The following is a 14449-nucleotide window of genomic DNA, read 5'->3' on the forward strand; positions in this document are numbered from 1 at the left end:
CATTGCTGCAGCTCCAACAGTGCCCTTGGGGGGTGTCCTCTGCTGTTACACCTGGTGAATACCCATCTGATGAGTTTGTTCCAATTAACCATGTACACATATACGCACACACCAGCCAAGAACACCCAACTTACAAGAGCATCTCAGCTGCCAGGGAGCTTCATGCATTTTCAGCACAGCATATGCTATAAACAAAAGCTTCTCATGAGACTCTCATCCACAGACAAACCAAATCATCACATCTGCTTGGCAATGAACAAGGAACCCTCAGTTTGAAAATGAACATTCATTATTTGAGTGTTTACAATCCAGTCAGGGAGGATTCAAGCCCTGAAAACCAACTGGCTCTCCAGCCAGCTAGCCTGTGGAAACTCACTCCAAAACATCTCCCACATGGTGTCCAGCCACAAATCCAAGTGGAAACTAGAGGGCTCAGGCAAAGAAACCCCAGATGTGGCATCCTTGCGTGCTCAAGGCACCCAGACAGAAGTGCTATACGGAAAGGAAACTGGATGGTGGGTGATGCTGCCCATCCCAGAAAGCAGAACTCGGGAGACAGATGTCAAAGTGAGACCCATCAAGTCTCATGCTTGGTCAGAGATGCAGTCACAGGGCTGCCACCTTGTGCTCCTTCCCACAGCTCCAGCACCTTAGAAGCAATGTTAGAGCCTCACCTGCTCAGCACAGAACTAACTCATGCCTGCCGCAGGCAAATAGCCTAACTGGAGCCAGGTTTCAGGCTCAGAGGACTTGCCACAGAAGCCTTAGGTGCTTAGCAAGGGAAACTGCTGGCTGCAAAGTATCTTCATGGAGCTGCCCGGTAGAAGCCACACAAAACCCATACAAGGCTTGCAAGCACCTCAGCACCCAATGCCAAACCTGATGCTGGTATCTCAGCCTGATCTCAAACTCAACAACCCTGCTCCCGTACTCAGTTGCATTCCTGCTATTGAACTTACTATTTATTTTCCCCGCCCAAACCCTCCTGGTCTCCCCAGGTGGATGAAGGGGGCCAAAGCCATTCCTTAGTCCTGCTTGTCAGCCCAGACAAGGTCACTTCCACATCTCCAAGTACTGCTGCATGAAGAAAGCAAGTGAGAAAAAGCTTGATCTGCAGGCTAGCAGGTAGGATGATTGAGAGCTAAGGAAAAGCCTTGGCTAGGGGGCTCTGCTCCCTGGATTAAAGTCTTTTAGCTAATGACTATTTAATGTGCAACACATAAGCAGTCTCTGGAGGGAAAAAAGACCAGGATCATCTTCAAAGTGAGGGAAAAAGATTTGTTTCATGTGGACTCACAGCTACTACAGAGACTCCTTGCTTCAGGCTAGGCAGAAGAGAAGGGTCTACATGGGATCACCCTGCTCCCAGGCAAGTGGTTTTGGCCATGAGCTACATTAGGGGTAAATAAAAGCACCTTCACCTCTTTACAGCAGCAATATTAACCTCTGAATACTACCTGGTTCATGATATGGGCTAGGGACATATGGCCAAAGTATCTGTAGGCATGAGGCAGGGCTTCATGCAAGCTCAGTCATGCCAGGACCTGGAAAATTCAGAAGGCTCAACAGCACAAATACAGGCACAGAGGGGCCCTTCAGGGCCCATGAGTTTGGCAAAAGCTGTGCTGAGGAAGAAGTTGATGTGAGCACTTAGATATGGCCCTAAAGCATCCAAATCCCTTTGTGCATATGTCCAACAGCTTCCCTCTGTAAAATAAAACTGTACAGCTCTCTGATGATACTGTGCTAAAAAAGACAGGAAATTAAGAATAAACAGCAACTTTCTTAATGGACATTAAGAAAAAAAAGGGAAGTTTCACATAAAGGTACAGCTTCACATCTATACAGATCCTGTGGCTGTCATTATACCATGTGCCAGTGCTCTTATTTCAAGTGACCCCACATCACTTCTGCTGAAGCAGCAGCACCAACCTCTGAGCTGGTCTGATACCAACTGATTGCCCTCTAAACTTAAAGGCTGGGGATATATTGGCACACTCTGCACTACAATACACTATACCCAACTTTTCTTGTAGGAGCATAGGCTGGTGGCTGAATCTTGCTTCAGTATACACAATAAATCCTCTTTCTTCTTCCTTCCGCAAAGATAAGCCATCTCTCTCTGGAGTAATTGGTTAATTTGCCTTTCTATTACACTTTGCTGGAAGAGTAAGACAAGAGATCTGTTAAAAGTGAGAATCAGGATGCTATTGAACAATTTTGTTCAGTTAAATCATCTTGCCCTGTTCAGGCTTAAGTAGCAAGATCACATTTCTTGCCTAGAAATCACCTGCTTAGCTATAATTACCATATAAACAGCGTCTCAAGGAAGCCAGGAAAGGAGAAGCAGAATTTCCAGGACTAATCTCTTGCCCCTCCAGCCCACTGCTAAGTGGCTGAGTGCTTTCTAAATCAAGTCTTGCTACCCAGGAAGCCTCACCTGTCACCTTTATATTCCAGTCGCTCTGAATTTTATCACTTTGGTACTGTCATCCTGCAATTTATTACAAAAACTCTACCATAGCTGAGATAATTAATAGGAGCCTAGTGATATACCTTCCTATCATTTCTTTTAATAAACTTAACTGTCGGCTGACAGTGAGATGGACCAAGCTCCCTTCCAAGGGTCTGTTGGAGATTCCCCAGCTCCACAAGCTATAATTTAGAGCTGTGGCTCCTGCCCTAAGTATTTACAGTACTATTTTCCCTTTCCCAACTGCCTCTCCCAGCATCTGCTCTCTGCTATTCTGGCTTTGCAACTTTGCAAATACCTTTTTATTTACTCTTTCTGGCACCTGGACCACATTTCATAGAATCATTTAGGTTGGAAAAGACCTTTAAGGTCATCGAGTCCAACCATAAACCTAGCACTGCCAACTCCACCACTAAACCATGTCCCTAAGTGCCACATCTACACATCTTCTAAATACCACCAGGGATGGTGACTCAACCACTTCCCTGGGCAGCTTGTTCCAAAGCTTCACAGCCCTTGTGGTGAAGGAATTTTTTCTAATATCCAAACTATACCTCCCCAGCACAACTTGAGGCCATTTCCTCTTGTCCTATCACTTGTTACTAGGGACAAGAGACCAGCACCCACCTCACTACAACCTCCTTTCAGGCAGTTGTAGAGAGCAGTAAGGTCTTCCCAGAGCCTCCTTTTCTCCAGACTGAACAACCAGAGTTCCCTCACCTGCTTCTCATAAGACTTGTGCTCTAGACCCTTCACCAGCTTCGTTGCCCTTCTCTGGACACACTCCAGCACCTCAATGTCTTTCTTGTAGCGAGGGACCCAAAACTGAACACAGTATTCAAGGTGCGGCCTCACCAGTGCAGAATACAGGGGAACAAACACTTCCCTGCTCCTGCTGGCCACACTATTTCTGATACAAGCCAGCTATTGGCCTTCTTGGCCACCTGGGCACACTGCCAGCTCATATTCAACCAGCTGGCAACCAACACCCCCAGGTCCTTTTCCTCTGGGCAGCTTTCCAGCCACTCTTCCCCAAGCCTGTATCATTGCATGAGGTTGTTGTGACCCAAGTGCAGGACCCAGCATGGAGCCTTCTTGAACCTCATACAATTGGCCTCAGCACATCAATCCAGCCTGTCCAGACCCCTCTGGAGAACCTTCCTACCCTCAAGAAGATCAACACTCTCACCCAACTTGGTGTTGCTGCAAATTTACTGAGGGTGCACTCGATCCCCTTGTCCAGATCATTGATAAAGATATTAAGTAGAACTGGCCCCAAAACTGAGCCCTGGGGAACACCACTTGTAACTCGCTGCCAACTGGATTGAATTCCTTTCAACACAACTCTCCGGGCTTGGCCCTCCAGCCAGTTTTTTACCCAACAAAAAGTACACCTGTCCAAGCCACAAGCAGCCAGTTTCTCCAGTAGAATGCTTTCCCTCATCCACTAAGCAGGTCACCTTGTCACAGAAGGAGATCTAGTTAGTCAAGCAGGACCTGCCTTTCATAAACCCATGCAGACTGGGCCTGGTTATCTGCTTGTCCTGTACATGCCACGTGATGGCACTCAAAATGATCTGCTCCATAACCTTCCCCAGAACCCAGGTCAGACTGACAGGCCTGAAGTTCCCCGGATCCTCCTCCAGCCTCTCTTGTAGGTAGGCGTCACATTTGCTAACCTCCAGTCAACTGGGACCTCCTCAGTTAGCCAGAACTGATGATAGATGATTGAAAGTGGCTTGGTGAGCACTTCTGCCAGCTCCCTCAGCACCCTTGGGTGGATCCCATCCGGTCCCATAGACCTGTGTATCTAAGTGGTGTAGCAGGCCACTAACTATTTCCCCTTGGATTACAGGGGCTTCATTCTGCTCCCTGTCTTCCAGCTCAGGGGGCTGGCTACCCAGAGAACTGCTGGTCTTACTATTAAAGACTGAGGCAAAGAAGGCATTAAGTACCTCAGCCTTTTCCTCATCCTTTGTCACTATGTTTCCCCCTGCATCCAATAAAGGACGGAGAGTCTCCTTAGACCTCCTTTTGTTGGAAATGTATTTATAGAAACAATTTTTATTGTCTTTTACAGCAGTAACCAGATTAAGTTCTAGCTGGGCTTTGGTCCAAAGACCAGGCCAGTCTTCTTCCCTGCCAGCTTGTCTTTTGGCACATGGGTATGGCCTTCTCCTGCGCCTTTAAGATTTCCTTCTTGAAGGATGTCCAGCCTTCCTGGACTCCTTTGCCCTTCAAGACTGCCTCCCAAGGGACTCTGTCAACCAGACTCCTGAACAGGCCAAAGTCTGCCCTCTGAACTCCAATGTGGCAGTTGTGCTGACCCCGCTCCTTACTTCTCCAAGAATCAAAAACTCTATCATTTCATGATCTCTATGCCCAGGATGGTCTCCAGCCATCACATCACCCACAAGTGCTTCTCTGTTCAAACAGGTTCAGTGGGGCACCTTCCCTCGTTGTGTCAGGAAGTTATCTTCCACACACTCCAGGAACCTCCTAGACTGTTTCCTGTCTGCTGTACTGCATTTCCAGCAGACATATGGTAAATTGAAGTCCCCCATGAGAACTAGGGCACTTTCATTTTGGTTCGCAATGCATCAGAGCTTCCATGCCACTAGCGACTTTGCAGTGGAAAAGCAGAAACCAAAGGACTATTAATGGGTTCCCAGGTCAGAAGCAACAGGGTCGGAGCTGACTCTGCAACAGTGAATCCGGAGTAGCAGTTCATCAAAGCAGTACCACTCTTTAGTGGCTACCATCAAGACCCAATCCAAAAATCAATGGAAATCATAGGAAGACTCCTATGGATATCAGATTGTTTCCACATGTGATCTCTTACTCCACAGAAAATGCTTGGACATGCCACTTAAACTAGCCTGCAAAGGAGAGCCAAGATGAAATGAACAATTCTGTACTCCCTGGGGGCTTAAAGCATATAAACAGTAACCTCCATTCTGCTGATACACAATGATTTGTTAATCCACCATTTAACTGCACCCAAGCTGGAACAAGAGACACTGCCAGCATCCCTAAAAACCACCCACTCTCCCTTTCTGAACCATCTCTTAGCTTCTGCAGCATCAATTTGCAGTGCACATCACAGGCTGCATGATATTCACATCCTGACCAGCTGCCTTCACCAGCCGGGACCGTGAGAGGTCAGGCACCAGTGGAATTGTCTGAAATGCTCCTGTGAACCTCAATCCAAACCAAGCTGTTTTAATCTCAATCTTCAAAACCTTCTCAGCTAGGGTTATGTGTATTCACACCCAGTTCTCACAAAGGAGTTACAATCTCTGGAAGAACATAAACATTAATTAAATTCAAAGACACAATGCTGGAGACAGGTAACCAGCCAAAAGCAGAAGCAGGAATACAACCCCTCAACCTGACCTTGGCTGGCACTAGCCTCATGCCTGCTTCTCCAGCACACAAGCACATTACTGACTACCAGAACGGTAAATATTCTGTATTTACTGGATCATTACTGTAATACTACAGCACTAGCTGTAACCCCAAGGTGTTACAGAGCAAGCTTTGGCTTCACAGAGTTATTACCCATCCTTTGGTTAAGGGGCAAGGCTGGACAACCTGTTATGAGTAACCTGCACCCACCCTCCTGGAGTAGCCTAGCCTTTGTGTTTTCCCTAGATGCATACAGGAATTGCTTCTCAGAAAATCACCTATGGATTTAAAATGCAAGGAAAGGATAGTTTGGGTGATTTAGCTTTGCAGTCACTTCTACCTAGGCCATCTGTTGCATTTTTCATCATAAGCCTTCACAGCATTTTATAGACAAAGCAAGAATAAACAATCTCATCCCTCATTTACAGACTGGGCAACACAAAAATTTAAGGCCAAAACATCCAAAAGCACACGTGCAAGACAAGGAGGGCAAGACCAGCAGCAGCAAGGCAGGCAGCTTCCACCCCCTCCACATTTAACCCAAAGCCTAGATGCAGTCACATCCGCATCCCATGGGAAGAAAGGAAGAAGTCTAGGAAGTTTCTATTTCAGGGAGCAAAGCTTTCTCCATGTCCAGCTCGGGGGGGTGGGGGGTAGTGGAGCAGGAAGGGGCTCCAACTCCCAGTCCCCAACATGGAAAGTGCTGCAGCCTCCAAGCACCTCTCACCCAGCACAAGAGCCCCCATTTCTTTCCACAGGCAACCTCCCCCCTAAAATCCTCCCCCAAAAAGTGGCTTCCTTGCAGGGAAACAGATCCCGCAGGAGGATGAGCACAACCTGTCGTCGGGAGATGTCTGGCAGGACTGAAGTCACGGTGCCCCAGGCACACCCCTGCCTCTCTCCCCCCTCTCGCACAGGGGCGCCCCCGACTCCGCTGTGTGGGGCAGGGGGTGTCACCCTCCTCCATGCTCCCCCCGCAGCCCCGGGTCTCTGCCCAGCCCTGCTCCCAAGCCCTCCCTCCTGAGGCTGAGCAGCCTGGGAGCACAGGCACCAAAAGCCACCCTCCATATTTCAGCCAGGGAGGGGACGCAGCCACCGTCACCCCAGCACGAGGGTGGTCACCCAGTATCCCCCACCTTTCCCACTCCGCGGGGGACACAAGGGCACACTCACACACTGGATCCCTGCAACCAGCCAGGCTGTTTGCCCTCGTTCCGGAAGCAACAAGGCCTCCTGGCCGGCCCCAACACCACCATGGCAACAGCGGGGACGCCGAGAGGGGAGGAGGCGGCGGCAGCTTCGGGATGTGATGGCGGACACGGAGGCAGAGGGGACACGGATGCTCAGCACCCACCCGGTCCTCACAGAGGAGCGGTGTGTGCCTGCAGTTCCCCTACTCCAGCACAGCATCTGCTGGCTCAGTGGAGGGGAGACCCTGAATGCATCACAGGAGCCCAGGCCTGCCAAACTGCTTCAAAAGCTCACAGCTTCAGCAGGATTACTGTTGCCCCAGGGTAACAGAAACCAGCTGCATTCCCCACATTTGCTGGGGCACAGACACTAGAGGTACCTGGCTAGCAGTACCTTATCTCAAAGCACTAAGGGCAGCTCAGGGAAAGCACACAATGACCAAGCATGCAGTGAAACTGCCTCTAATACACCCTCCCAGCTTCAGCACAGCCACATCACTGTGTGTGTTATCCTGAAACAGAATAGCAGTTAGAGACCAAACCCTTTCTCCCAGGTCTAAGAAAGCAAGCTTGCATGCAGGACTGGTGATGAAGAGCCATGCACCACCTGGAAACACCCTATATATCCACATATCCTAAAAATCAAGTCACACACAACTCGGAGGTGCCAGCACTGCCCTCAGAAGGGACTATCTGCTTTTCTCTCCTGCATACTTTGTCATAACATGGATCCCAGCTCAACCAGCTCACCTGCTTTGCTGGCATCTCCCACCTCCCAGCCTGCCCATGGCAGGGCTCTCAGCACAGCCTGACAGCAATACACAAACCAGCAAGGCTAACCTTGTCATTCTCAGGGAAGCACTGTAATAAGTAAACCCCGATAAGCACAGCCTAACACACCCAGTTGTAAACTCTTTACTGAACCCAGGTTCCCCCTCCCTCCCTCCCTGAGGAGCTCTGGATGGGCTCTGAGCTCCCTCACTGGGCACACCAGTGGTCCATTCAAACAGATGCATTTCACCTGAGTGTCTCTGCCCAGTGCTCTTGTGCAGGGTCTGACACAGGGCCAAAGGGAGCACAGTGCTTGTTGAGTTTTGCTCAAATCCCTTATGTTCTTTTCAAGGCCAGAGATGCTTCTGCAACTAGGAGAACAGAACTGGTTGGTTGGCTGATGAGATCAGTGGAAAAATGAAATTGCAGAAGATGGTAAAAAAGAGCACTTCCAAATCAGATATCTGGAGATTAATTCCTGCTTCTTAGTGAGCATCACCAGTATTTCATTAAGAATCAGTCCAGGACACCTGGAACTCTGAGCCTTGGGCAAATGCCATGGGACTGCAAAGTGTGAAAATCTAAAAGAACATGTCCTCTATTCATCTTCCCCACACCTCTTCTCAAACAAAAAGGCTCCTGCCTAAATAACCCATAGGCATAATGCACTTGACCTGGGAGCATGCGCATTGTGTTTCTGGGTAACAGCAAGCCTTCAGGCAAGGCTCACCCTGTATCACAGGTAAGGTACATAGTGGAATACACGATTTTCAGCATAGAGTCTCTTCCAAGGACTGAGGGAAAAAAAAAAATACAAATTCATGCAATAAAAAGTCACCTTGGTATGCAGCACATCACCCTCTGGTGCCTTCAGCACAAACACAACCTGGGTTCATGCTACCTATAGGCCAATTCATTTTTTCCTTATGTTCCTGATGCTGCTACAGAGATGAGCAAGTCATTAACTGACAGCAGGAAATGCAGGCCTCTGAGGTCATGTAAGCAGGGCAAGATGTGACCTGCAGTTCTTCCCAGCCACTGCTTTCCTTCATCAGCCTCAGATAAGCAAAGGTCAGCTTACCCCCATTTTACCAGGCAGACATTGTGATATGGATACCATAGCCTGGCTATTTCACTGTATTTTCTCATGTGGATTAAGACCCATCAAGATCTTATAGCTATTGCACAAAGTTTAGGCAGGGTTTTTTTCCTAGACATGTTCAATCCAAAGTACATCAGAGTTCACAGTACAAGAGAAGCCTGGACAGGGGAGCTCAAACATGATGGACAGAGAAACATACACTGAAATTTTTTTATGCATATGCCTTGACTCCAAAGCCTTTCTCCTTGGCTCCTCTTCCCACATCCCAACTCCTTTACATAACTCACTTATTTCAACTCCAGGCAAATCTCCATCTGCTATTGCCAGACACTAGGCTAGACATATCCAAGCCCATCAGCTTGAGGACCACTACATCAGCACACACAGCAACATGGTTTATCACTGTAGAAATTCCAAATTACAGCATTTAAGAGGTCACCACTTGGTAAGAGCACACCAAGACAGTCTGCAGGAGCTAATTGCCACCACCAAGGCTAGAAAAGCACAGGACCCAGAGGGCCCCGGCTCTATCACTGGCTCAGCCAGGCTCTTCAGCCTCCCTGCAGTGCCCTTTGCTAGAGAGAGCCTGGGTAACCCTCACAAAACCTGCTCCCAGCCCAGAGCAAGCCAACTCCCTTTCCCAGGGCATTAAACACCCAAACAAAATCCTTGCAGGCAGCAGGGAACAGCTGAGGCAGCCCTATAAAAGGGGAGCTGCAGAGACCCTGGTGATCAAACAAAAGGCAACCAGTGCTCTCTGCAAAAAGCAACTTTATTTGATTCTCTCAGCTTTTGCACACAAAGCCCTTGGGGGGCTCCAGCGTTTTGCAAAACACACACGTTCTGCCAAAGCTGCTTAATTTCTGATAGCAGGGAAGGTGAATGCTGCAGATTATTACTTTCTCTAGCTAACGGGGACTTTCAGGGATAGGAATGTACTGCATTCCCAGAGAACACCATGGGGAGATATCACTGCAGGTGTACACTACCAGCCAGACTGCTGACAGCTGAGGAACGGGAGGCCACAGCCAGCTTGTCTTGTAGCTTCTTCACCATAACCATAGCTCTTGATGGCTACAGACACCAGACAGCCCTGCCAAGCTGCCATTTTTAAACCTGAAATTAAAATCAATATGGGTGTACCTAATTTGCAAGGCTACACACACAGTTCAGGACACCCTGCAGGATGCAGAAGACTGCAGCCACCACTTTCTGACCCAGTCCTAGGCTTCACCATGCTTGGAGATGGAAAAGTCATAACACAGACCATCCCTCTCACAGAGCTTGCTGCCCAGATACGCAAGTGTAGCTGAGACAGGGAAGTGGAAGGAAGACCAAGTCTCTTCCAGGCTTCTTCCTCAGGACAAGGCTTATCAGTTCAAAGGCAGCTTGCAAGCCACAGAATGAAGCATCAGCCATCTCCCCCAGGGGAGACCCACACTTTCAAAAAGAGCCCAGAAGCTGAAATTCACACTACCACAGGTGCTCAAGACCATGGACTCTGGAAGGTACAGGGTTTATACCACTACCCCCTCTCCATTCCTAGGGTTGTACTTCCCCATCTCTGCTCCCACAGGGACCAACAAGCCCCTCTTCCCTTGCCAATACCCTCTCTGCCCCATGAGCTCACCTGTTTTCCTTCACAATATCCAACTGTAACCATTAAGTTCAGCTTGGAGCCATCATTCCTGATTCACACTTGGCTCTCAGTCAGCTGCCTGTGTTTCCAACTCAAAGGACACATTTTAAACAGCACAGACTGCAGCTAGTCCCAAGGAAGCAGAAGGGGGATCACACTTGCACACAGCCCAGCACTGAAGCAAGCCAGCCACCTCAGCACTTCAGACAAGTCACCCTTCTCCATCCTAGCAGGGTCTGACCAAACCAGGCTCTGGGCCCTACTCTAGAGGCACAGATAACTTACTTCATGCAGTGAGCTCCTCTACAGAGCTGAAAATCCTTCCCCCCCATCCTCTGGGAAATGCTGTTTACATAGCTCTTATCCTGCTGCAGAAACAAATGAGCATACAGCCAAGGGCAACAGGCAGGCATGTTGCATTATTAACCTCTCTTGCTGCAGTGCTAGATGAACACAGAGTACTATTAGCCAGCATCCCCCAAAAGCCCAGCTGCAGGCTCTGAGATGAGACCTGACAGCACAGGCACTCGCTAGCTTCTGAACCCCAAAACCAGAGACCCTGGGGAGGTTTGAAACAGGCACATCAGAAACATCTTTCCTGTTGCCATTGCTGCACTCACCAGATCAAACCCACAGAATAACTGGACACATTTGGTGTCTTGCAGAGGACACAGATCTGCAACAAAGGCAAAGACAAGGGCTGCAATGAGGATCCAGGGAGAGGAGGGAAGTGCTGGCACAGTCAGCTTACACAATCACAGGGATGCAGATGGGAGCATTCACTATCCTCATTTTAACCCATGAAGGAAGAACTCCAGTGCTGAGTTAAAGAAAGGACTGACTGCAACACTTAATCATTTTAGATGCTGTCAAAACATTTTCTACCGAATAACTGCAGTAAGATCACTTACCCAACTGCAACCTCATGAAATCCCATATATGCAGCCCATAGTCCTCTCTAGTTCAAGCAGGGTTCATATTTCTTTGCTTCCGAGAAAGAAGGAAAATAAAGTTGGCTCCTTTTAGCCATGTTTCCCCTGCCTTCCTCTGAGCAATGCATTCCCACATCACAGGGGAGGACATGGATTTTATTTTTTTTGTAGCGCAGACCTCAAAGTACAGCCCTGAGTTTGCTTTCTCCCTTTTTATTCCCATGCTGGGAATCATTCTGTTTCCTCACTTTTCGCTTCATTTACATGTCTCTTCCAAACACTGAACTGCTTCTCTACTCCTTTTCTAAATCAAGACAATATTTCAAATGCCTACATTTTGGAGACCCTGACATTAGCTGTGCAGCCATGAAATCCAGAAATAGTAAATTGGTTTTTCCCCCACTGCTTTTTAAAACAGAGCAAAGTCCTTGATCCCAACAAGTGTAAGGCCCCCTAGGTTTTCTTTTTCCTTAATACTATGAAACCATTTAATCCAGCCAGCTGTCTTTCTGTAAACACAAAAGAAAATTTACAAGCCTCCAGAAGTTAATCACAGTTCAAGGGGAATCTCTAACATGAAGGTTAGCAAGGCAGTAACTGAGCCTGTGATTGCCAGGAGACAATGCCACAGGAAGATGGGTAGATTTTGGATGGAGGTTCAGGCCTGACTCAGCAAGGTACTGCCATAGCATCTCAGTCTAAACAAGAAAGCAGACAGATGTCAAGGGCACTGATCACGTACACAGTTACATGATGGTTTGGTAGTTGTTCCTGGTGCTGACACTACCTTAATCCCAATTGTCTTGGCCTCGTGTTGCCTCTGGCAACTAAAACACATCCGAGTCCCCCTGATACTGAGGACCGAAACATGCTGCAGTACCAACACAATGTAGGACAAGGGCTTAGCGGTCTTTCACAGTCACAGAGGCAGAGCAGGGGTTAGTCTCTTCTCCTTTACACCCAGCTCTCCTCAGCTGGCAGGGTCCTGCCAGGGCATTCTCCATCCCACCCAGTGCCACAGGCACCACAGGCTGGGGAGCACCAGGCCCTCCTCTTCTCCATCCAAGATACAGAACCTCCTTCAGAGCCTAAGCACATGGCAGCTTTCTACTACTTGGCATCACAGGCATTTAAAACCACGGCAATACCTGCACACCCATAGCCCAGCAAGATCCTCCCATGGTCAGCTCCAAGGACCATGCTAAATGTCACAAGCAGTCCTTCTCTCTAACTTCTCCAGGCCAAGAGAAAAAAACCCTCACATGCTTAACCTGGTCCACAACAGCTTGGTTGGTGTTTGCAGCTTCTGGTGTCTCTTTGCAGCTCCATTTGCAGTAGGACTGTTCTCCTTGGCTCCTGGCTTCACAGCAAGACACCATCCACGGCCCCAGCAGGTCTAGTACCTCTCCTGCAGGGCACTTTCAAACACCAACATGTGGTTCTACGATTTGAAGCAAGGGAGAGAAAGATTAGAAAATGCAACAGTTTTAAGTGGGACACAGGGAAGCGACAAACCCAGCCCTTGACATGCATTTCAACCCAAGCTCACAAGAGTGCCTGGCACAATCACAGCAGCTGCAAAGCACCCTAAGGTGTTCAGAAGCAGTGCTGTGAAAGGAGTGGCTTGTTTTATTTATCACTTGTGAAGCACTGAAGGGACAAGCTGGTCTCCTTGCCACTGCCAGGCCAGCTGGTGCAACTCCCTGCAGCACACAGGGCTGCGCTAAGAAGTGCTGGGGCAGCCTGCAGGCACCAGCTCTGCTGCGCAAGGAAGTCACAGACTGCAGCAGGCACTGTCGTGGTTTAACCCCAGCCAGCAACTAAACACCACACAGCCGCTCACCCACTCCCCCCTCACCCAGTGGGATGGGGGAGAAAAATCAGTAAAAGAAGCAAAACTCATGGGTTGAGATAAGAACGGTTTAATAGAACAGAAAAGAAGAAGCTAATAATGATAATGATAACACTAATAAAATGACAACAGAAATAGTGAAAGGATTGGAATGTACAAATGATGTGCAGTGCAATTGCTCACCACCCACTGATCGACACCCAGCTAGTCCCCGGCCAGCGATTCTCCGCCCCCACTCCCCAGTTCCTATACTAAATGGGACATCACACAGTATGGAATACCCCATTGGCCACTTTGGGTCAGGTGCCCTGGCTGTGTCCCATCCCAACTTCTTGTGCCCCTCCGGCTTTCTCCCTGGCTGGGCATGAGAAGCTGAAAAATCCTTGACTTTAGTCTAAACACTACTTAGCAACAACTGCAAACATCAGTGTTATCAACATTCTTCACATACTGAACTCAAAACATAGCACCGTACCAGCTACTAGGAAGACAGTTAACTCTATCCCAGCTGAAACCAGGACGCAGCACCAAGGAGAAAAAAAAAACAACAAAACCAAAAGTGAATGTGACTTTACCTGCTCTGGACAGTTGCTTTCACAGGCCCAGTACAACCATGCAACAGCCACAACTGCTGAGTTTGAACTCAAGCAAAACCCCAAAGCAATTGCTGGTTTGCTTGAGGAGGGACTACTGGATTGCCTTTTGCTTAGTCAAATATTTGACTGCATTTGTATCTGAAAGTCTTTTGCCAAAAAGACTAAGAGTTTTGTTAAAGAACAGTCACGCAGAGGCTGTCCTGGGCTGGAAACTGAGCCAGGGCTTTCTGATTTTTAAACAGGGCGCCTAGTGCATCCCTTAAAAGAGCCTCTCCTCTTTGCCATGAAGGTACAGTCAGACACTACAGCTTTCATGTGATCAAGGTCTCCACACTGACTCCCAGCATATCACATTTGTCAGTGGGAGCAGAGGGGCAGATTTTCATCTTCCACATTGAGATTGTCCAAGCCACACTGTCTAAACAAGCTCTTCAGGTTCTTCCTTTGAACCTCTTCCCATCCTTCACGTCCCAAGTACTACCATGA

The 14449-nt window shown here is 48.4% G+C and overlaps 1 protein-coding gene across 1 annotated transcript in view; it reads right to left on the bottom strand.

The window, feature by feature from the left end:
• HYDIN (HYDIN axonemal central pair apparatus protein) overlaps window positions 1–11525 on the bottom strand; it is a 162090-nt gene extending 150565 nt beyond the window's left edge. The window contains exon 1 of the mRNA XM_049804439.1: window positions 11495–11525. Coding sequence (XP_049660396.1) covers window positions 11495–11510 — 16 coding nt within the window. The 5' untranslated portion in view covers window positions 11511–11525. The remainder of the gene's footprint in view (window positions 1–11494) is intronic.
• Between the last annotated feature and the right edge of the window lie 2924 nt (window positions 11526–14449).

The sequence above is a fragment of the Accipiter gentilis genome, chromosome 7, assembly GCF_929443795.1.
Source record: "Accipiter gentilis chromosome 7, bAccGen1.1, whole genome shotgun sequence".
NCBI lineage: Eukaryota > Metazoa > Chordata > Aves > Accipitriformes > Accipitridae > Astur > Astur gentilis.